General features: G+C 31.3%; 1 protein-coding gene across 1 annotated transcript in view; it reads right to left on the bottom strand.

The window, feature by feature from the left end:
- Nucleotides 1-25,307, bottom strand: part of LOC143073394 (protein MAK16 homolog) — a 38,763-nt gene that overhangs the window by 9,231 nt on the left and 4,225 nt on the right. The window contains exons 2-8 of the mRNA XM_076248909.1: nucleotides 19,369-19,415; nucleotides 17,644-17,753; nucleotides 16,280-16,412; nucleotides 14,529-14,612; nucleotides 12,751-12,805; nucleotides 10,700-10,774; nucleotides 6,369-6,503 (exon numbers count right to left, since the gene is read on the bottom strand). Of these exons, the coding sequence (XP_076105024.1) occupies nucleotides 6,369-6,503; nucleotides 10,700-10,774; nucleotides 12,751-12,805; nucleotides 14,529-14,612; nucleotides 16,280-16,412; nucleotides 17,644-17,753; nucleotides 19,369-19,415 (639 nt within the window). The remainder of the gene's footprint in view (nucleotides 1-6,368; nucleotides 6,504-10,699; nucleotides 10,775-12,750; nucleotides 12,806-14,528; nucleotides 14,613-16,279; nucleotides 16,413-17,643; nucleotides 17,754-19,368; nucleotides 19,416-25,307) is intronic.

Raw genomic sequence — 25,307 nt, 5'->3', positions numbered from 1 at the left:
TATGTTCAGCATTTTATTAAAAAAATCCTATGCGAATCAAGTATGCAAAAACAAAAAAATAAATGGAGGAAAGGGTTAATTGCAAGTACTCGCAGATCTGTACCTAGTGTCTTTTTGTTGTTGGGATGTAAAAGTACCCGTCCACATTCACTTGTAGTTTTGTCCATCTGATGAGTTAAGCCTTTTTCAACTGATTTTTATAGTTCGTTCTAATGTTGTTCTGTTATACCCCTGTCCCAGGTTAGGGGGAGGGTTGGGATCCTGCTAACATGTTTAACCCAGCCAGATTCTGTATGTATGTGCCTGTCTCAAGTCAGGAGCCTGTAATTCAGTGGTTGTCATTTGTTTATGTGTTACATATTTGTTTTTCGTTCAATATTTGTACATAAATTAGGCTGTTACTTTTCTCGCTTGAATTGTTTTACATTTTCATTTTGTGCCTTTTATAGCTTACTATGCGGTATGGGCTTTGCTCATTGTTGAAGGCCGTACAGTGACCTATAGTTGTTAATTTATGTGTTATTTTGGTCTCTTGTGGAGAGTTGACTCATTGGCAATCATACCACATCTTCTTTTTTATATTTTTGACTTAGTGTGAATTAATTTTTCTTGTGCTAGAACTAAATTGTACATTCAAAAACAGACACACATTCCTAGAGCATATGCATTAGGAACACCAACATTAATATAATGATGATTGATGGCAAATTATTGTGCATTTTCAGGACAAGAACATGTTAATGTAATATGAATATTAACCCTGCTTTTTACTAGACACACTGAGCAGGATTATTTAAATGCTAGTTCACAAGGTAACAGTCTGCAGGAAAGCATACATCACCTTTAATACCTGGACACATTTTTATAAACTGGACCTACCAATCTGTGGTTTGACCCGGTCAGGATTCTAACCCAAAACCTAACGCACAATGTTCTTATAATAGGGTTTGTAAAAGGGTTAATAGATTCATCCAAAACTAGGTGAGAAACACATAGAAGTGTACGATGCTTGGGGTAAACAAAGAGAAATTTAATAGTCAGGGAAAACAATAAAAAATACAATATCAAAATAGTGTACCAATATGCCAGTGCTACAAATTTGTACAGAATGTATATCCAAAGATTAAAAAATCAACAACATACAATACTATTATTATATAACTTATCATGTAATTAAATATGATTTTTTTAGAGAAACCCATTGAACACAAACAATAAATCAAAAGATATTAATATAATAGAAAACGAATAAAAGATTTACAAAATATCTTAAAACCAAATTAACTGATACTCTTTTTTGTTCATTCAAAGTAAGGTTTAAAACAGATCATACCAACAATTGGGTATTTAAGAACCGTGGCTATTATGAGGATATCACACGATCAATCAAATCATATACATGAAGAGGGAAGTGTTATTTAAACTCATGATTTTTTCCTTTGATAAAACCAGAAAGAAAACATATTATTGATATCATTCATATCTATATATAGCTAACAATAATGGCGTTCTCTCAGGCAGTTAAAAATGTGGGACAACCGACTGTTGTAGAACTAAACAGCATTAAACAATATCAAACTGAACTATCTCTAGTAGGTTTTATATCTTATTGCGATGATGATTCACTGTGGATAAGCAGTACACCAGATGAAGTATTACAGAGAGTAAAACCTGAAGGAACCAAACTGAACAAACTATTCAGCTTCAATATCAAGGTCTGTGGTATGACTGCTACTCAATCAAATAATCTACTTATGACTACAGGGGAATATAGACTGAAACAAATCAGTAGTAATGCAGGTACACTAACAGACTCTGTATGTAATATGTCACCTTTCCGTCCTACAGCAATCCATATCACCAGTGACAATAAAGTTCTAGTGATAGGTGGTTGTACAGGAAGAAGAGTTGTTATACTAATGAATCAGAATGGAGACCATGAGAGAGTGTATGAACATGATCAACATAAACAACCTTTATTCACTTGTCCCAGGATTATAACCAGCACCAGTAATGGAAATATTCATGTGGTGGATATAGAAAGTGATGACAGAGGAAGAGTAGTAGTGTTAAGACCAGGTGGGGATATAATCCATATCTATACAGTAGACAAAGAGATCAACAAGGATATGCAATTCAGCCCAACAGACATAGTGACAACACCGGGAGACAATGTTATAGTATCTGATCCAGTTACTAGTACACTTCATATCCTGAACAATGCTGGCCTACTGATGACATATTATAAAACAAGTGACATAAACATACTCTATCCATATTCTCTTGAGTTCTCTCCAACAGGAAAACTCTACATAGGATGTAGTACACCAGGAGTCAGCACAACCAACAATGCCAAGATATATGAAGTGACCATATCAGGATGTTAATAACTTTGTTACATTTTGCATATTGTTATCTTTTATCAATGTAATGTTTTATATGTTTATGATTTAGAACAGGTCATGTAAATACAAAAACATATTTATATATATGGAACCATTTCAAATTTAGTAGAAGTTAAAGTATTCCAATGTTTTATCTAGTAAAATCCTTACTTTCACCTCATTACTTAAATATTATCCTTTGTATACTTTACCTAACATTATCTTATTTTAGTTTAGAATCTGACATTTTGCTATAAATTTGACATTAGGGATAAGGTACAATGAGGTATATTTATACCTCCAAAAATGACTGAAACTATAATTTGATGCTGAAGTACTTTGATGTAAATTAAGATAAAAATAGAAATGGGATAAATGATAATGAAAAATCTACCCAACATTTGGATGAGTAGTCAGAACTGTTTAATATTAAGTCTCAGGACAATTATTATTTATAAGTTGACTAAGTGGCAATGAACTAGCTTTCAGTAACTGAAGTACTTTTAGATTGGTACTTTGTGTGTATTTTTGTCAATCTTATGACTCAAGTCCTTTCAGTGATCTTATATTGTGCAATAACACCACTTTGTCAGGATTTAGGGAGATCAGACTCACTCACAAATATGTTCACACTATCACTATTCTTTAGGAGCCTTTCCCAAGTTTGGGGCCTGTAATTTTGTGGTTTTCATTGTTTGCTGTCTGCTATATTTGTTTTTTTCCGTTTATTATTTTGGAAAAGAACATACTATTGGTTTTCTCTTTTACTGGGTTCTTATCTATGTTATTCTTACTTTAAGATATGGGGTTGCTCATTGTTAAAGACTGTACAGTGACCTATAGTTGCTTATATCATTCTCAGTATATCTCTGGTGATTAGATGTTTGATTGGCAATCATATTAGCTCTCCTTTTATTTATATAACAAAAGTATATTTATCATGTTTATTAATAATAAATGTAGAAATAAAAGAGTTGTCTCATTGGTAATCATAAAACTTTTTCTTATCTTAATACATGTATTGTATTACATGTATATGGATTCAAACATGGACTTAATTTTGAGCAAAAATGGATTTTTATAATGAATCTGATTTGGGATTTATATGGATCTGAACATGAACTGATATACAATTTAGAATGGAAACCAATTGCATCAAGACATGAACTTCAATTAATTGAACTAAAAGAACTGAGTGTCAATGTCCTCCTTGTTGGACATAATTTTTTTTATCCAAGGTCAAAGACTAAACATTATCTTAAGTTAATAATCCATGAGATGTCTTGTTATAAGAGTGTGTCTGAAAGAAAATTTAACCAATGAAATCAGATCACAAACAAGAATGTGTCCTCAGTACACGAATGCCCCACTCGCACTATCATTTTCCATGTTCAGTGGACCGTGAAATTGGGGTAAAAACTCTAATTTGGCATTAAAATTAGAAAGATCATATCATAGGGGACATGTGTACTAAGTTTGAAGTCGATTGGACTTAAACTTCATCAAAAACTACCTTGACCAAAAACTTTAACCTGAAGCGGGACAGACGGACGGACGAACGAACGGACAGACGGACGGACGGACGCACAGACCAGAAAACATAATGCCCCTCTACTATCGTAGGTGGGGCATAAAAATAGATTCTTGAGCTCCCTACCTTCTCATTGATTTTTGTTTAGAAATTGTTGCCAGTATTTTAAGCACATTCAAGACTCATGCAAAGTCACAAATAATTTGATGTGTAGCTTCTGCTCTCCTTGGTAAGTGCAGATATTTTGCTATGCAACTTTACATCAGAAGATTTAAGGCAGGGTGTTTTAAAATACAGAAAATGATTTTTATGTTGACAGTTATTCCTGTCTTGAAAACACTGAAAAAAAAAAAAATTAATCATTAACCAGGTGCTCCACAAAACAATTTAAACAATTTAACCCCCATGTCAGATTTGCTCTAAATGCTTCTGTTGAGTTACAAGCCAAAATCTACATTTTACCCTTTTTAGCCATGGCGGGCATCTTGGTTGGTTTGCCGGGTCATCGGACACATTTTTTAAACTAGATACCCTGATGATAATTGTGGCCAAGTTTGGTTAAATTTGGCCCACAAGTTTCAGAGGAGAAGATTTTTATAAAAGTTAACGACGTTGGACGACAGACGACGGACACCAAGTGATGAGAAAAGCTCATTTGGCCTTTTAGGGCCAGGTGAGCTAAAAATAAATGGGGAATGTGTCAAAAGGGACACAGATGATGCCCCTACTAGCATATAACGTTATAAAGGGACATAACTCAAGAACTGTAAAAGTGAAGCTGCCAAAAATTGAACTTAAACTGAGTTTAGAGGTAATAAGCATAAATTTAGTTGAGACAAACTTAAGTTATTAACGAGAACAGAAACTAAAAAAAATCTTCAATGTTGCCACTTGTAAAGGGGCATAATCCTAGATTGTTAATCAAAGTGCTTGCAATCACTGAATGGTAAAGATTGCTTTTATTTAGGAGTTGGTAGTAAAATGAATATTGCATTGTATATATAGCATTGATTTAGGTTGATTCAACTTCTATTCTGGACAAAGAAAGATAACTCAAATTTTCAAAGAAGATTTCATAAAGCATTGGTTTTAGGCGATTCAACAACCATTCTGGACAAATAAGGATAACTCCAATATATTGACTTGAAACTACAAAAATGCTTGTTTTTGCCCCCTTTTTGGCACTTAATTCCTAGACTGTTTGCCCCATAGCCCTTAAAATATATCCCAACCTTCTACTTATGGTATTAAATATTGTGGTACAATTTCAGAACAATTGAAATACTTATACACAACTTATTGTCCTGACACTAGATAAATGCTTGTTTTGAGCCTCATTGGGCCCCTAATTCCTAAACCTTAGGGACCATAACCCCCAAAATCAATCCCAAGCTTCCTTTTGAATTTTCAAATATTACGCCCTCGAATAAACATTGTGTAAAAATTTTATTGATTTCTGTTTACTTATACTAAAGTTATTATCCGGAAATCATCTTGTGACGACGACGTGGTACCAATATACATTTTGCGGTCGTATAAAAAAGACGAATAAAAAAGACGAAAGTAGCAAAAGGATATTCAAACTCATAAGTCAAAGACTAAATGATGACATGGCAAAAACAAAATATGACGAAAAAACAAACAGTCCAAAAAACACTATATATAATAAAATTTCAGACGGAGCAACAAGAACTCCAAGAAAAATGGCAGTGATATCAGCAACTGCAGTGGATAGGTAGATCCTTTTCACTGCTGTCAAAACAATTAGAATATAAAATGCAAAATACATCAAGGACATGTTTACAAGTATGAAAGCAACATAATTTTTGATGCTTTAAAAGTGTGTATCAATGTATTGCTAACCTGTAATTCTACAGATCTAGTATCACTTGTATCTAGGATAATGGTAGATTGACCAATTCAATATATATATAGCTTGAAGTTCATGAGCAACTAGTACTTTAACAGTCAATTTTCAAATTCCTTTTTTCACAGTGACATACACAAAATAAGAATTAAGAAGGGATTAGGGTTGATATACTTTTCATTCAATCAAAACATTGATTTTCGTTAGCCTAACTTTTTATGAATGTTACCCTCACACAGTATATTATCATACCAATTTCACTGTAGTAAATTACTTGATAGTACTCAACAATGGCATTTAAATGTGAAGTTCAACCAAGTGTGAAAACTTCTCTGTTGATTAATTCAATGAACAGTCATTTAAATTTGATCTAATAAAAAAGACTTTCACCTTTTAAAACTTAGAATAAGAATACTAACAAATAGTTACTATTAAGCATTTCATCTGAACACTCAACCAACACCACTATCAAAATATGACCAGAGAGCATTGCTTACTTCAAGCACATCAGATTTGATGACAAAAATATATTTTGAAAAAATGACCACTTAATCAGCAGAAAAAGTAAAGAAAAAATAAAACTGACCTCTTCTTCTTCTTCCTCCATCTCCTCTTCATCCTCTTTGTCTTTCTCCGTCTCTGACTCTGATTCACTCTCTACTTCTTCCTCATCAATCACTTTGTCAAAAGCATGTGTTGGGAAATTGTATATATCGCCATACTATAAAAAAGATATAAAAATGTGAAAGCATGTGTCGGGAAATTGTAAATATCGCCATACTATAAGTAAACAGATCAAAATGTGAAAGCATGTGTCAGGAAATTGTAAATATCGCCCTACTATAAGTAAAGATATCAAAATGTGAAAGCATGTGTAGGGAAATTGTATATATCGCCATACTATAAGTAAAGATATCAAAATGTGAAAGCATGTGTTGGGAAATTGTAAATATCGCCATACTATAAGTAAAGATATCAAAATGTGAAAGCATGTGTCGGGAAATTGTAAATATCGCCATACTATAAGTAAAGATATCAAAATGTGAAAGCATGTGTCGGGAAATTGTAAATATCGCCATACTATAAGTAAACAGATCAAAATGTGAAAGCATGTGTCTGGAAATTGTAAATATCGCCATACTATAAGTAAAGATATCAAAATGTGAAAGCATGTGTAGGGAAATTGTATATATCGCCATACCATAAGAAAAGATATCGAATTGTGAAAGCATGTGTCGGGAAATTGTAAATATCGCCATACTATAAGTACAGATATCAAAATGTGAAAGCATGTGTCGGGAAATTGTAAATATCGCCATACTATAAGTAAAGATATCAAAATGTGAAAGCATGTGTCGGGAAATTGTAAATATCGCCATACTATAAGTAAAGATATCAAAATGTGAAAGCATGTGTTGGGAAATTGTAAATATCGCTATACTATAAGTAAAGATATCAAAATATGTAAACATGTGTTGGGAAATTGTAAATATCGCCATACTATAAGTAAAGATATCAAAATGTGAAAGCATGTGTTGGGAAATTGTAAATATCGCCATACTATAAGTAAAGATATCAAAATATGTAAACATGTGTTGGGAAATTGTAAATATCGCCATACTATAAGTAAAGATATCAAAATGTGAAAGCATGTGTTGGGAAATTGTAAATATCGCCATACTATAAGTAAAGATATCAAAATGTGAAAGCATGTGTTGGGAAATTGTAAATATTGCCATACTATAAGTAAAGATATCAAAATATGTAAAAATGTGTCGGGAAATTGTATATATCGCCATACTATAAGTAAAGATATCAAAATGTGAAAGCATGTGTCAAGAAATTGTCAATATCAAAACTCTTGACATATAGATAACTATATCAATTTTAATCCCCACATGTGCATGTGCCTTTTTGGAACCATGTCTATTTAAAAGTATTTAATATCATTGAGCTACTAATAAGAATTATCATATACTTAGACTAAATAACATATGATTTTTACTGTATGATAATAGCATTAGATTAATGTAAATTCCATATTTTTCGAATTGGTGCTTAGTGGGCTGATATGAAAAGTTTATCACATGTTTCGATTGTTATCACATGCCTTTCCGTAACGTTATCACATGGCATTCCGGTGATACTCTGCAAATTCCAGAAAATACACCTCAATGCTACGTTTTCAGTGAAAAACATAACGAAATAGTGTACAAAACAATTATTTAGATACCGTGAAAAGTATATTGTGTAAAATAATAACAAAAAAAATAAAAATAAAAAAAAACAAACAAATTATTAAAAAAAATGCATTCTTTATAAGTTTCAAACATAATTTAGAAAGTTACTTTGAAAAAGGTTGACTTTTCCAAACAGTGTTCATTATGTATATTGTTGGTTTTTTTTTGTTTGAAGTCGTCCATATTAAAAATGTTTTCTCCTCTGTTAAGGCATATGGTAGAAAGATTTGATACCGAATGTACTTAATTTGGGTCCGACGTCCGTGAACTTTTCAATCTTTGAACTTCTATTTGGGAACCACGTAAAAGGATCAATATATGAATCTGTTATTTTTCTCCATTTTTGAAGCATATGATAAAAAGATCATAACATATCATTTTTCATATCGCATGCATTATCAGCCCTCGAGCAATGCGGCTCTTGGGCTGATATTGAACCTAGGGCTGATAATACATGCGATATGAAAAATGACATGTAATAATCTGATAATATCATACAGAAAAACGTTTTTTTACTCACGTGTAGATTATGCAATTTTGAGGCAACAAAGTATGCTAAAATTTTGGAGATCTTAATTTTTCAGATTCTTAATTTACCAATTGAATATTTGGAGGATACTGAAATACTGACATATATTTACGTTTCAATTTACTTTTTGCTAGAAGAAAGTACCAGTACTTAGATATTATTAACAAGTGTGCAAACTTCTTGGAAATGTTGTGTTTAATTACTGTAAATTCAGAAATTATTGCGTGCATTTATTATTGCGATTTTGTCAATTCAAACTTAAATGCGAATTAAATTTTTACGATTTTGAGAAAAATCCTGTTCAATTCATATGAAATATTTCAAAATATGAGTTTAAATTATTGCGTTTACAACTCTGTCGCATTTTTCACAATAATAAAACCTCGCAATAATTTCTGAATTTACAGTAGTTACGAAATTGACCAAACCTTTGATGTACTTATAAGTTAAAAAATTATGAAGAGTGAATTACAGCTCTAATATAATTAAAATAAAATGCTTCGCTGAGCACAGCTAGATACGACCGCAGAGGTCCCTGAACAGCTGGGGCAAAAATGAACACAATATTCCCTCTTGATACAGGTCTGAATTTGGATTGTAATTTAATATTTGACACATGATAGGTTTCTGACACAGAATAACAGTCGTCAAAGAACTTAGAATTGGTTATATGATTTGAATTTATATTCAATTTTTTGCTTTTGTGCAATACACTATGCTGGGTTTTTTTCCCCATTTTCATGAAATTATACATAAGGCCAGTATTTTTTAATTTGTTGGTTTACGGATCCGCCGATCCGATTTTGCCGATTTCCAGAATAAAAATAAAATTCACTTTTCATGCTTTTTTATTCCCGCCGACCGTAACAAATGCATTATCCCTAAAAAATAATTAAAATACTCGTTTTTTTATGAAATGAAATGCATTAATCACTATCAAAATTGATAACACTTTCTGTAGTGAAGAAATAAAGTCTTCCAGTTTACGTTTCTAAAAATAGACAAATCAATTATAACTGACCTTGAAATGTGGTTTGCGCATATAATTTTGCGAAACGAAACCTGTGTTTAAAACCAATTACAAAATCAATTCGTTTACCGTATTTGTCATCAGTCCGTAAGATGCATCATCTGATAGAAATAGACTTGTCCAAATGTGGACAGGTAGAAGACATCAAGTTAGTTAAAGTACTAAATATTAACAAATCATTTGAAAGTTTCTTGCTTCATAGATCATAAAAAAATATCGTCCATTTGGCCAAAAAAACGGGAATGCCAACAAAATGACAACAGATTAATCCGATATTCTCGTTTTTCCAGTGGACAAGTCCATTACGTTTGTTGACATGTGTGTTGAAACTTATTTTCGTACGACGTTTTTACATTTTTTCTTCTTTATCAGTTTATGTGCTTGAAGATCGTAATTCACCAAGCCCACCAAGTTATCGGGAATTGATTTAGAGCTACGCGAATCTGTTTTTCATGTTTGTGAAATGACGATATCCGTGCAGTCCCCGTCCACTTTTTGTTTACGGGAAATTATTAGAATGTCATGCGATGTTTATGACAGCTGATTTCATCGAACTAAAATCTAAGAAATGATGACAAAATAGCATATTTTTTTCTTTTTTTTGCCGACCGACCGACCCGACTTTTTCATTGGTAAAATCCGTAAACCAACAAATTAAAAAACCCTGGCCTAAGACCCTGACTCACAAATCAACAAAAAATGCTAGTTCTTTCCATTACCTAAGATAATAAGATTAACTTATCATACAAGTCTATTTAAAACAAGAATGTGTCCATAGTACACGGATGCCCCACTTGCACTATCATTTTACATGTTCAGCAGACCGTGAAACTGGGGTCAAAACTTTAATTTGGCATTAAAATTTGAAAGATCATATCATAGGGAATATGTGTACTAAGTTTCAAGTTGATTGGACTTCAACTTCATCAAAAACTACCTTGACCAAAACATTAACCTGAAGCGGGACGAACGGACCCACAGACGAACGAACGAACTGACGGACGGACAAACGGACGCACAGATCAGAAAACATAATGCCCCTCTACTATCGTAGGTGGGGCATAAAAATGCATTACATTCTATTATTAATTAAAGATTATTGCAAGATATATACTTACTGTTCCCTGTTTTAATCTTTCTAGTAATTCCTTTTCAATGGCTGTGTCTACTTGTGCTGCTACCAATGCTTTTTCCTAAAATTAAACAGAAATATGAATAACAAAGGACATCATAAGTTGGCATGGGTAGATAATACAAAATGTGTAATGTCTCCAGATTTTTTTTAAAACAAATGTAATTGACGATGTGAAAAATCAAAGAGCTGAATAGCTCTGAGGGGAAAGACAGCCCTTGTTTCTATTCAATTTTTTTTTTAGAGGGGGGGGGGGGGGTTATCTTTTTATAGTCTTCATATAAAGAACGAAAAAAAGAATAGCTAGAACATGTAGAAAGGTTGACAATATTGAAATCAATGGTTGTTTAATGTAATTTCCTTTCCTTAGTTTAGGATTCAATTTGGACCAATGGAAGAGATCTGCATCTTCTAAATCTAAACATTCGATTAAAGTTGATAGTTAATTATCTAAAATTCAACTGAATTCTGTCATTTAACAACAACTACAATATTTTTGGAAATCTTAATTGTGTACCACTGAACTGCAAGCTAGGGCCATTTTCCATTTTTTGTGACATTGACTCTAAGATTTTAAAGTTTTTTCTTAAGAAAGTTTGGACTGAAAAATTTCTTCAGTTTTAGATTTCCATTGATAAAGTTCCCAGTTACAACTTTCATCACAGGGATACAGGTACTGATAAAAAACAATATGATTGATGTAATCTGTGTGAAGCTTGTTTCCAAATCCTACATTTTGAAATATTTCTAAATTTCATGAATAAATAACACAACAAAATGCAACATTTTTAATTTAATTCAATTTATTTTTACCATTACAATGATTATGTTGGTACACAAAGATTTAGTTTAAATGGAAGACTACTAATCATATATCAAATGAAATGTCACATTTTAAGTGTTTTTAAAAGATACATTAACTTTTATTTTAGTGGATAATTACTAATCAGTTGAGGTGCTTCTGAATTGGAGGAAGATTCTCAAAACAGAATTTTACAGAAAAAAAATGAAAAAAATCGTTTCTCTCCCCTATCTCATGTATCCCCACGATGACCTCCCACGATCTCTGCTTACTTTAAAAGTTGTTGACCTACAAATTAAAGTATTGCATGTTGATGTTTGAATCATCTACAGTAAACATTACTATGTTTAAATTTAACAAATACCAATTTTTAATTAGTGCACGATCTCTGAGAATGATTTAAATAACATGTGAAGGATATCCCTGCTTCTGCATAGTGTGGCATTCTAACAATGATGTCACTATAATACAATGTACGTTGGATATATTTAGAATATCTTGTCATACTGATTTTTCCTGATTGTAAAAGAAACGTGAATAGTGTAAAGGAGAGCTCAAGATACGATAATTTCGCGAGAAGCAGAAGGGAAATGTGTAAAAAAGTGTTTAAAGTCAAACTATGCATTTGTGTGTCTCCCTCTCATCAATTTCAGTAAGATTTGTTGGGGGGTTTTCCACACTATAAAAACAAAATGAATGATTTGAAGGAATGTCACTCTGGTTAACCCCATAGGGGATTGACGGCTGGAAGCCGTCTTTCCCCAAAAATGTTCTGCCTATGAAGAAGTCAAAATTTCTCTCTTTGAAATCATCTTTTATTTTTCACCCTTTTTATCCCTATTTACTTTATAGCAAATAATAGTTATTTATCAAGTATCAAATGAGATGTTAATGTTGAAACAATAATATTTCTATTAGAAACAGACTACCTGATATTCTATCAGACTAAATAAGTACAATCTGGATGCTTTTATTAAATATAAATACAAAATATTAAATGAATAATTGTTGTGCAAACAGAAGATGAAATAATTAAGAAAAATTAGTATCTAAAATGAATTCCATGCAAAGTTTACTTGTTTTCAAGGCATGTACTTTAACACAAAAAGTTGCTTCTATGTTTTATATTGAAAAGCTTAACCAAGAAGAAATATATTACAGCTAGAGAACATTTGTACATAGTTATATTGTTTTGAGTTCTATAAGGGAGATAATTCAACTGTATCTTATATTACCTCTCTCCTTTTTTCTCTTCTTTCTACCTTCCTACTTAATGGAACTAATTTCTTTCTGAAAAAAAAAGATAACATTATATGTTTCTATGATATGTTATCATTTGAACTACTTATACATGGATGCATGGACTTGTAGAGATGTGAACTAGCATTTTTAATACCACCCTTTGTCATGTATGTTATGTATTACAAATTTAGATACATAAGGCAACTCATTAGACAAGCAGTTCCTGTAGGATTCCTCTGTTTATTGAAATGCTACAAAACAAGATTTAAAAGAGAAAAAAATATACAGAAATATCCATCCCTTATGCAAATTGGAAGCTGAGAAGAAATAGTTACTCAAATATCTGTTTTATGTCATAAAAGACTCATATTTATGATGCCTATGCAAAATTAAATATTTTTTAGATGAGTTTGCACAAATTCAAAGGTTATATTGTACAAAACACTCAAAACATAAAAGTGTATCCTCCTAGGATTTACGGCTGTATTTTTTTCTCTTAAGCTTGAAATCAGACTAATCAGAATCCTAGTTGAATAAAAAGAGGAGTTTCTATAAAAGACCCTAGAGGACATTGTTGCTGCTCATATAGTTGGGTCAAGATGCGTATTAGTTTCTCCATAGGCCGTAACGGTGACGTTATCTTCTGTTGCTCAGTCCATATCGTTAACTTGGATATGTATGATGGCTTGTTACGAACCTGAGACATTTTCACATATGTGGTTAAATTTTCTGGGTACGAAGTGAGATTACTTTTTCCGTAAATTAGCAAACCCGAGTATCCTTTTATGATGCAGCTCCTCGTTGTAAAAAATCCCATTTTTAACACAATAAGTTCTTTGAAAATTTAATACTTTGAACACATTTAATAGCTCCATAGTTTTTAGATTTATTCTGTGTTCCCCTACTTTCTAAATTAACACAAATGGTTCAGCTCAGTCATTTGTTTATCATAGAAATGTGTCAAATATCACTACACAGAGATTTTTTTGTTTACATGTGACTTTTGAGTTCCTTATTTCAAGGAGCATTAGGGATATTGTCCCAGTTCAGAGTGACCAAGTGGTTTCAGATGAGAAGAATCCAGTCTGACAAATCATTATTCATTTTGTGCATAAATAGATCAAAGGGAGATAAATCATAGAAATTTATGAGTAGAAAACAAATTTTAACAAAACTTGTTTTATTTCTGGTGATTCTCCTAATAGTAAAAGGAGCATTTCTACACATTCCTTTGATAACTAATATGATAATTTATTACTTAATGGTGGTAGGTAGGGACCAGTTACTTAGAAGGGTAAATGAACTCAGCTACTACCTCTAAAGGAAAGGCTGTAATTTGAACTACAACTTCTGTTTGGAACACCACTTTTATATTCGAGCCATATTCATACATAATTTAAAAAAATTAAAACTGCTTATAAACCACTGAAAGTTTATATTGGGTATCAGATTGGATAACAGAAAAAATAAGAGAAAATCATAGGCCAAAACTTGAAAGCAAAATCGAATTTAAAATTATTTTCATATTTTCATAACTGGCAACATAAAGGTCATGAAGGTAGGAAGAATGACTTGATTTAAATCACTAAATGTGTTTTACAAAGAGAATTTAGAACATCCTAACAAGAATAAAACACTACAGGGGCTCTTTTATCAACAAATCTTCGACATAAACATTTCAGTATAAATTACGATCAATTATAATCTTAATTTTTTAGTGAAAGGAGTCAGACTTGTAGCGGTCAAAACAAGCATCATAATAAATACTTACTGTCTTTTTAATGTGAGCTTTCTTATCTTTATTAAATACTGTGTTATCTTTGTAAATCTCTGTTTACATTTATGTTTCAAAAATCTGAAAAAAATAAAAATAAAAACATATAAATTTCAATCTGACTATAAATGTCAAACTAAAAATGCCAATCTATCTTTAAGTCCAATGGTACACATTATGTGCATATCAAGATGAGAAAGTGTTATAGTTCTTCTTGAGAATAAACATGGATTTATGACTGGATGTTTCTTGTTGTATTGTGTTACATTTTGTCATGTTAATGCCTTTTATAGCTTACTGTAAGATATATTGGTTTTGAAGGCCTAACAGTGACTTATAGTGGCTAACTTTTATATTCTTTTAGCCTCTTCCACAATACATGATGGTGGATTTAATTTACACTCATGGGCATAAAATAACAAGCTATTACATTAAAACTTGCAGAAACTGAAAAATGTCTCTACACTTCTTGAAATATTATCCTTGCATTGGTATACAGAGAATGATAAACTGGCAGTGCTTATCTAATAATAAGGCAATTGCTTAAATATTTTACTGAATTGCAGTTTGAATTCCCTGTAGTTGTTAGTGAGAAGTGAGTGCAGTGAAAACAATTTTATACCTACCTTTCATCTTCAGTTATTACATTAATAACTTTGCCATGAAATTCTAACAAAATAATGACTTACCATAATGAGGCACTAGTTTAAAAGGTCTAACTTTGACAATAAACACTTCTATTCTATTTAACATAACTTTTATAAATTATTAGTTCAAAACATTGTTTTATTGGTCTATAATTGTTTTTCAATAGGAAGTTACCGTATTGCGTAAATGTAATTTAGCTAATCTTCTAATGATAAAGGGAAATAATTTATATTATAACCAGCAAAATTTTGTTCTGTCAACTATCAACTTCCTTCACATTGTCAATCTATAAGTAATTTGTTCTAAACATTATTTTTATGATTATTAAATTAAACTTATATTCTGTTCTTAGAAGAACATTGAAATCTATTTTTGCTAGGATGTCTGGCATACAATATTATCAGCCTGGTATTTTGGATTCCATTTTTTTTTTTACAATGAATGAATACAAATATTTTCCCTCAATGCCAGCAGATCAATTGTCAATGAAAAAATGGTTTGAATTATAATTACATTATAACTTCCTGTCAAAAAACAAAGCAATAAATTATTGACTAACCAAACAATTGTAAGAACTTATTATCTATAGAACATCATTTGGATAGGTGTTTCATGTCAAAGTCAGACTTTTTTAACCAGTGCCTTGTACATTTGTATTATAGAGGTGATTATTTTATTTCAATTTCTTTACACAGACATTAAATAACAGAAGTTGGATGGTAAGCATTATTCTTATTCCACTGTGCTCATTTTATACTAACAACCTTTTCCTGAAGCAATTTATAGTTAAACAAAATACTATTTGGTTTGCTTGTTAAAATGAATTCAGACAGCAATTTGATACATTATTTGCTTTCCCAATACAACACAACATCCATTACTGCAGGTGTTATATATAACCTTGCAACTTTATTGATTTTTGACTTTCCTTTTCAAATTTTCCTCAAAGTTAATGTATTTTTGTTATTTTATTTTTTACAATAATGCAAAGTATCATGTAAAACATTCCAGGCTTCTTACAGATTAAATATGTGTTCACCACATTAACATAATAATACAACTGCAACAGGAAGCATTCAACCCTTTTAAGGTATTCTTACTTTGGCCAGTATATTAAATGATGATTTATCTGTTCTAGTGCTTTTTCATAACTTCTGGACAACTTCACTTTTTCCCATAATCTTCCAGGAAAAGCTGCTCTTTCTACTGTCTTCATATATAGATAACAGATACCTAAATACAAACATATCAACAATGTTATATATACAATATTTACAAGCTTCAAATTATTGTCTTCTTTAGGTACTGTTGGAGCACTAACACTGCTTATAATGTGATGTATCAACAAAAAGTTCAAGAAAGAACCATAAAAGTTGGTACCATTAATAAGATTGATTGTTGCTTAACACATAGATGCCAACCCCCTTTTTACACAATCAGTAACAATCTATCAAATTTTCAGTAATTTTGAGAACTTTTCAGTAAACATTCAAAAACATTGCATTTACTGAAAAAAATTACTGACGAATGGTTGCAACTGTGCAAAGTGATGTGCAAATCTATAGTAAGTATTCCATTCATTAGTTGTTCAGACGGCCTGGACTCGTGCATTTTTGTTTTGTCAAGGAGAAGTAGGGAAAGGGGGAAAGCTACTTTGTAAAATGCAAGTTTCGCTTTTCAGAAGTCAGTTAGCTACCAAACGGTAGGTCAATAACTCCCTAGAAACCGGAAGGATTACATTGACGTTTTCTAAATACCAGACAAGGCCGGGAGAGTAATGATAAATATCCGCGTTTTACAAAATTGAACAGCAATGACCGGGAATCCGTATCTATTCAACTTTGACCGTAAAAGCATAGTTTTGATCGCAAAATAGGAAATATTATGGAAAATCCAAATGGTTGGCATCCATGTTTATGTCCAGTGGCAAATACTTCATGCAAATTTATTATGACCAATTATTAAAATAAAAATAACACATTCAAATGCAATTATGTATTGATGGATGAGACTGGATGAGAAACAATATAAACTTTCAATTGACCTGCGTATAACTAAAGCCTACAGGAAAGTTGCCATTTCTCATCTTATTTTCTTCCAAATTCAGACCCTTTTGAAGTGTACACGAAGCCAGAAAATGCCAAGTGTTTATGTTTGATGCAAGATGCATATCTATTAGGTAGAACTGTTTAATTTATATTGTTCAAGGAATATTTAATACATGGAATGCTTACACAAAAATACTGACAGGAAAAAAAATATTATTCTATTTGGGATAAATATAGATAAGCTTATTGTATTCTAAGCTTGGTCTAGGTAATATGTTTCTGCTTTTAACCAAGGATTTATATAATCTTACATGTACTATATAAATCCTAGTTTTATGTAGAAAAATCTTCTTTAAACTCAACTATTTTCTGACTGTAAATCATCTCTAACACAATCCTGATGAACAGTAAATTACCTTTTTCTTCTCGTACTGTAGCATACTGACTATTGGCAAGAGGACAAGATGATCTGTTACATAACCCTGTTAAGCTGTATTCATTCCTACAAAATTTTTGTGTCTTTGCCCTGGAACAGATTATGATATTATTTACACAAGTTTCCACTAACAGACATCAAACCAATCAAAATCATCAATGTTTGCAACATTTGAATTCAAAGGTAAATTACTTTATAGTCCAGTCAATCTAGCATAAATTTGACCCTAACCTGAAAGTAATTGCAACAGAAGATTTTTAAGTTTTAATCTTTAGTATTATACCCCAAATATACACAGAAAAAAGTCCCACAAAATCTTAGTTGAGGAAAACTAAAAATATCACCATTTAAAATTCCTATGGAGATTTGCATTGAAAAGGGAAATAACTCTTGCAAAAAAGGCAGAAATATCAATAAAAATTGATACAAAATTATAAATTTACCGCTTCTATTTATCAGAATGTATTGATTTTTGATTTTTTAGCGGTCTTTAGAGTATAACAAACTATTTTAAAGGTGTTTTCATATATTTTATCAAGCTATAATCTAGATTTCGTAATTTATTAGTTGACCATTTATTGAATTTTTCAAAATGTCAAGGTAAAGAATCTCAAATTTAATAAAAAAAAATTAAGCATGTATTCTTCTTTTTGTGGTTTAAAGTTTCTTAAGATAAGTAAGTTGCTGAAAAAATATAATATACAGATATAAACATTACCAAATTTTCACATTATTTTTTCAAAATGGTTATAAAGCTTCAAATTTGCAATTTCTTTAATGAAAAATGTACGAAAAAAATAAAACTACCCATAACACTTCGGTTTTGTACATTTCATGAGCAGAAGATTATATAATTTAGTCAAATACAAACTTATAACCCCATCAAAGTATCATACTATACATATATTTCAAGAAAAACAACCAAAAACTGACCAAAAAAGACTAATTTTTGCAAGAGTTATCTCCCTTCCCAATGTTAATTTCCATAGGAAGTTTAAAATGCTGATTTTGAGTTTTCCTCAAGTTAGATTTTATGGGACTTTTTTCTGTGAATATAAAGGGCATAATACTATAGATTAGAACTAAAACATTTTCTGTTGCAATTAGTTTGAGGTTAAATCTTAGTTTGACTGGACTATTAATGGGTACACATTTACATGGATTGTAAATTTCCTAGGTTTATCACAGTCTGCCTGCATTCAAGCTTATAAAAGTAAAATATTTTGTTGAACATATAAATTCATGTTTTTTTCCTATACCCGTGAATCAACCAAATTGATATATGACAATGAAATTTGAGTTCACAACTTGATACATGTATATTGAAACTAAATATTAATATTAACAAAACAACATATATTCTGAATGTAGGTCTACAGAAATTCAAAGGTAAATAATATATTGTCTATTGCAATTGAGGTTAAAGCGTCTCAAATGGCCAGGTTACAGTGTTTGTGACTAATCCATGTAGGCTGCTTATGATTCTTTACAATTTCATAATAGCAGGGGCACACCTTCAATATGTTTACAACATTACTGTGAAGTCTTAGGTTAAAAACTGTAACAGTTGAAAAGAAGTACCTCCTTGGAAATTTTTTTCCGAAAAATTACCAGGTTCCCAAGTCAGAGATGAAAACTGTAGAAGGGTAAGGAAAAGAAATCAAATTTTATACATACTATCTACTATTGTAAATGAGTTACTTACTTTACTTTAAATGAACAAAACGATCCATTTATAATACTCCATATAACCTGCAATTATTAAAAAATAAATCTTTTAGAAAAAACTAGTTATGTCTTAGATAAGATAAGATAAATAATAGTTTATTACAACATTGTTAATCATCAATCAGGCTACAAATAATTAATACTATAAATTTAGAAATAGTTGCAATATTTTAATTAATAGGAATAATGTGACTGGGCATGCTGGGTGGGTCTCTCAATAATAAGAAATTGCATTTTAAAAGAAATACTCATATAAATTTTAGCTATTTGGAGATCTGTTCCGCTTGAACTGAAAATTGGCACCAGTTGATCTTTTTCATTGTGGCGTCAGATATTTTCTATTGTGAATTGTAAAAATTTTACAGGAACGTTTGCGATGTCCAGAAATGGCTGCCAAATAGCAATACTTATTTAAAGGCCATGGGGAAACAGGCATTAGGCCAGTCATGAACCAGGGGAAATGGACATACTGAAGCCAACAAGATCACATAATTGACCACCCTCCAAGAGAGGCACTGAAAGGGACAGAGTCAGAGGACCAAAGCAATATGGCAGTTCAGGGATATGATTTTTTGTTGAATCTTACACATGTTGAGCAAACGGATGAAAAAGTTTGATTTATACTGCATAAAGTATTTTTGAAATTAAAATCTAATAAGATGGTCACCCTCTCTCAGTCATACATGTACAGGAATCAAGATTATGAACTTTCAGAACTTAAATTATTTCTGTACATGTACTACCTTACAGAATGACGATTAATGGATTATCAAATTGCTAGAAACTTTTAATAGGGAAGGGACACAACTACACGATCTATCTGGTAAGTGACGCCATAAAGGTGTGGGAAATAACAACTTTTCCGGTGAAAGACATGATTCCGGAAATGATGTTAACCCACACCCCTCTCCATCGTTTTAAGAGTTTTAATCATTATTGTTAAAAAGCTGCTTGATATTTCAAAATTGAGCTTGTTGAAATAGACGTATTTAAGCTTGTATGCAAATTCATCCGCCATTATGTAAAATCTCACAAGTTCCTGTAAACTTTGATAATGTTTGACATCACAATTTAAAAAAAAAAATGACTTCATAATTAAACATTAATTGTTGCTTGATGTCAAAAGGTTATTGGGAGACAAAATCTAGCTAAATACCAAAAGTGTACATTTGTAAGTACGGTTCAGTCCAGTGTATCAGCACACCTACGAGTTAATATGACTGCACTTCATTCAAACTGATAAAACCAATAATTGGATAAAAATGTGTGAAGACATTCATAACATAGTTTTATTTCATAAAATCTTCTGTTTGTATGGTTTCACTCTCAAGTTTTTATGAAATGCGTGTCCAAAATTAGGAAAACCCCTGTTTTGAAAGTTCCTTTAACAATGTTTAGTGTCTGGTGATTTCGTGCATGCCTTCCTAAAATAGCTTACTTTGAATAAGGGAAAGATTTTATACACAAAATATCTAGTTGAATAGTCCATTTGCCAATTACTGTTATTATACAGTTTTTAAACAAATTCCTTCCCTTTGTCAATCATAGACTGGTTCCATAGTGGACAAAATTAGCTTTTGCCAATGCAAAGTATGATGAATTGTAAGTGATTAGCAACACATTAATGTAATTAAAAGATTTGAAAGCCTTAAATATTACTCACAGGTAAATTTGCTTGTTCTGCTAGCTCTCCATTATAAATGAAAATTAATGTCCCTCATAAGGGAGACAACTGAAAGAGGGATCTCTAATTACAGGGTCAATTACGGGAATTGGCAAATAGCCTATTTGAACAAAATCATTTATAAAAACAATTTTATTTGTGTTACTGTGTAGATATGACGAAATCAGCTAATGCGCGAATCCGGGTTTGTTTGCGCTCATTCATGTTCGCCCCCTTTCACTTTCGCACCCTACATGTTCGCACCCTACATGTTTGCGCCCAATTATTTTTGTGTCGTTTCTCGCGTTACTTTTCGCTTCCGAAGTGCATAACGCTGACTGATTTATAGATAATCGTCACCGGCAAATTCGTAACTTTTGCTTTCAAATAATAAAGAACATCGACCAATAAGAATAGTCAGAAGAAAATCCCGAAAACTATAAGTATCTCTGTAGCAGGTGTAAGAACACTAGCGTTACTTTGGTTTCCAATTTCGTAACGCAAATTTAAGATGATGTAATCTGCTTTGTTGTAATAGAATTATTTATAACAATATGCAAATATGAACTCTCGCGAGATGTTCAAACAGGTAAATCAGAGATGATTTACATTCTAGTTTTAATTAAGTTAGAAAATGACGTTATCGTTATGCGTTACATTTCAAACGAAACAGAAGTCCAGTTATTTCCTTTTTTTTTTTATTAAAATTGTTTTTGTCGTTAAGTTCTAATCATTTCCGGTCATACGTGAAATATGTGACTAACATGTGATCACACCTTACGGCCGGATGTATGAAATACTAGGTCTAAACATTGTTTTTGTTTCCAACGGGATGTTAGCAAACATAATCTGTAGACTTGTTTCGTCTTGTTTAAAAAAGGAAAATACAATTTTCAAAGAGATTGCGGCGGGGGTCTATTATTTTTCCTATGTGCATAATGTTACATACGATCTTGTGTGAAAATAAATGCCCCATGGCTTGACAAAATCGATTTCAGATTTGACAGACGTTATAACACACTTTGTTTCCTGATAACGATGTAAAGTGTCCTTGGAAAATTCAATAGACATTACGTCTCTTATCATTGTGCCGATGCTCGTTGGATTGATTTTGCTTCAGCAGTAAATATTACTGGATATTTTAGGTGAATAAAGATTATTTAATAAGAAATATACCGTTACACTTGGAATGTACAAAGTTGGTATCTTTGTCACAATTTTTAATTTTTTTTTTTTATTCATGTTTTGCAAACACTTTTCAGAAACGCAATAAACTTGTCAAAGGAGAAGTAAACTTTTACCATGCATGACTTGAAAGGAAGTACTTTATTGATTTTAGCCCACTAAAGTAGGTTAAAATGTGGAAACCATGTAGATGGTGTACAGGTCACAAATATCACATGGTGCCTATTTTAAAGATTTTAATTCCTAGTTAAAAGTTTTTTTCTTTACTGGATTTAAAGAATTTTACATTGCCAATGATTTGGAATAAATTGTATATAACTGGAATTTCAAAACCAAATATAAATACATTTTTTTAGCTAAAACATCAAGATACAACGATCATGGTATCCTGTATCAATGAAGAAAATATGGAAATTTCTGAATAAATTGTACTAATTGTTTTCAAAACAAGCACATATTTAGGAGTTTTATAATACTGTTACATTTAAGATGGATTTTAAGAAAAAGTATACTGTTCAGATTATTTTAAGCAGATTTTGCAATAAAATAAAACTAAAAAAATGCTTTCGGTTTCTTATGGTTTCCTGTCGCGTTTAAAAAAAAACTTTAATTTAACATTGAAAATAGATTTTAAATATTAACATGAAGCAAGTAACACTAGTAATGGTGTTCATTTATGTCTTTTGAAATATATTGTGCAAAATAAAGAAAATAGAGATTGGTTTCCTGTCAAGTAAACGGTGAATCAAAATATATTATTTTTTTCTTGAAAAACTCAATTGTTCCATTAATACTATTCTAACATCAACACAACCCACAGAATAAAAGTTAAAGTTTTAGAACTTATAAAAAAGGATACAAAAAGAAACCAAAGGCTGAATACCAAATTATGGTCCATATATATATATTAATTGTAATTCATAAATGTTTATAATTTTTATTATAATGTTAAAGGGAAACTTCGCAAAAAAATCAAAAATTGATATTATGTTCATTAGGCATACAAATGCTCAAATTCATAGATATTATAGTTTTATTCCGCTAGATAAGCGATCACCATCGATTTTAAATTTAGAGAATCATTTCCATCCGTTCAGCCATTTTGTCTTCGTTCCCGGTTAATAAAATCGATATGTCTATAAACCCAAAAGGAACAAAACTACAGTAACCGATGTAGTCGTAATTGCATGTCGATATCTTGGCAATCGTACGGTTGTTTTATCCGACTTACAAACTTCAAGTTGATACGGAAAATATTCTTATTTTTTTTAAATTACCACGGTCTTTTGTTTTTAAACTGTTGATATTGGAATTAGGTAAAAAGTCAAAGTTGAAATCATAAATAAGTGATCCGTGAAAATTGTTTTCGAAAATCTAATTTGTTCATAATTCTTTAAAGTAATAAACTTTTTTCAAATAACTTTTAATCTTCCCTCATCTGATCACCAGCATGGCTACAGGTATTACTTTCAAAGGTATTGGGAGGGGTGTGAGGTGACACGTCCAGGTATTCAAGCGATTTCCTGTCGGGCTTGCAAGTTCATGCATCGTTTCACTTCTGCATGTATTGATCAGTGTACACGGCTGATAACTTACAACTTTCCATTTTGAACTATCAGATGTATAATATACAACTCTGTCTTACTTGTCATTACTAAACTCATACGCTTGTTTATAAATAACATTTCTGGTGTAAAGAATATTATTCATAAAAATATAAATAATACCCAAAAAATAAGATTTGATGGAATTAAAATCTATTTAAATATTTTTTCCAAGGGTGAATTTGGGAAAATGTAATATATATACTCATTGTCAATGGTGAAGGACAGATTGGAACATACCAGAAATATTGATTTATAAAATGTACGCACTTGCCGATGATTCGTTTATACGACTGGGTTGAAAGTTATGGAACTAAAGCGCAATTTAAAATATATACATGTATACATTAAACATAAGAAAAAAAAACATATATTTTGAATAAATTGGGGTAAAAGTTTTGTAAAAAGACTAGTCCACGTATGCCAACAGTAGGTAATCATCGAATGTCGATAGACTATTGTATACCAGAAGAAGAAGAGAACCAATTTGATTTAAATACAGGTCGATGTATAACTTTTGCTTTGGTTCATTGAAGTTGTCACGGGAAATAGTAAAATCACAGATTTATATTTCAATAAGATTGTTCTCGAACAAAGGAAGGAATTCGTCATCACAATTGTAATATATGCCACTGGACGAACACTAATTATCCCCAAGGGATGTGAATATTTTGCTGGCAAACTTTTGAGTATCAAAGTTTCAAATTAATTTCGGGATTTATTTTCTCTCTTGGTATTCAATAACAGAAAAAAGAATAAATTACTTGTCCGCTAAATAGGGGTATTCTTGTCAGATAAAAGACTTTTAGTTACATTTAAAAAAAATATGGAAATATGACATTAAATTGGTTCTGTCGTTTTTTTAAACATCGTTAAAAAGATGTGTGTCTAAGGTGAACGCCACAAGACAAGAACCCTGTAATACTAGTACGAGAGTATAGCATTTAAACCTTGCTTCTCAACAATATGGTTGTATCGGAAATCTTTTCATACAAATTGACAACTCATGGTCCGATATGCATGTACTATTTGCCACATAACGCCCATAGATCTTTCTACCATCATCATCTTATTCTTTGATATTGCTGTAAACATCGATAGTTCACACCCAAACAAAATGGGAGTAATGGACCCTCAGAGCTTCTCCGTGTTATACACTTGTGGAACTTAATTCATAGACGAAATTTCTGTATTGAAATGAATCTACATCTCACAAACAGGATTTTCAAATAATGATTTTGAGTAATCACCTTACAAACCAATATAAAAGTATGGCAAGATATAACCATGAAGGAATTTAGTTTTTGTCAGTCGCAAGAACTCATCACAATCATAAACGTATACGTATATATGCATGCAGTTTCAAATATCAAGAATAAGCGGTCGATGTCGATAGTCCGTTTTCTAACTGTTCAGAGTTAGACATGTCACTAGTTCATTCTTGGAAGCCTTCATATTCCCTGT

Source organism: Mytilus galloprovincialis, chromosome 4, assembly GCF_965363235.1.
Source record: "Mytilus galloprovincialis chromosome 4, xbMytGall1.hap1.1, whole genome shotgun sequence".
Lineage (NCBI taxonomy): Eukaryota > Metazoa > Mollusca > Bivalvia > Mytilida > Mytilidae > Mytilus > Mytilus galloprovincialis.
This window is presented reverse-complemented; position numbering and strand designations above follow the sequence as displayed.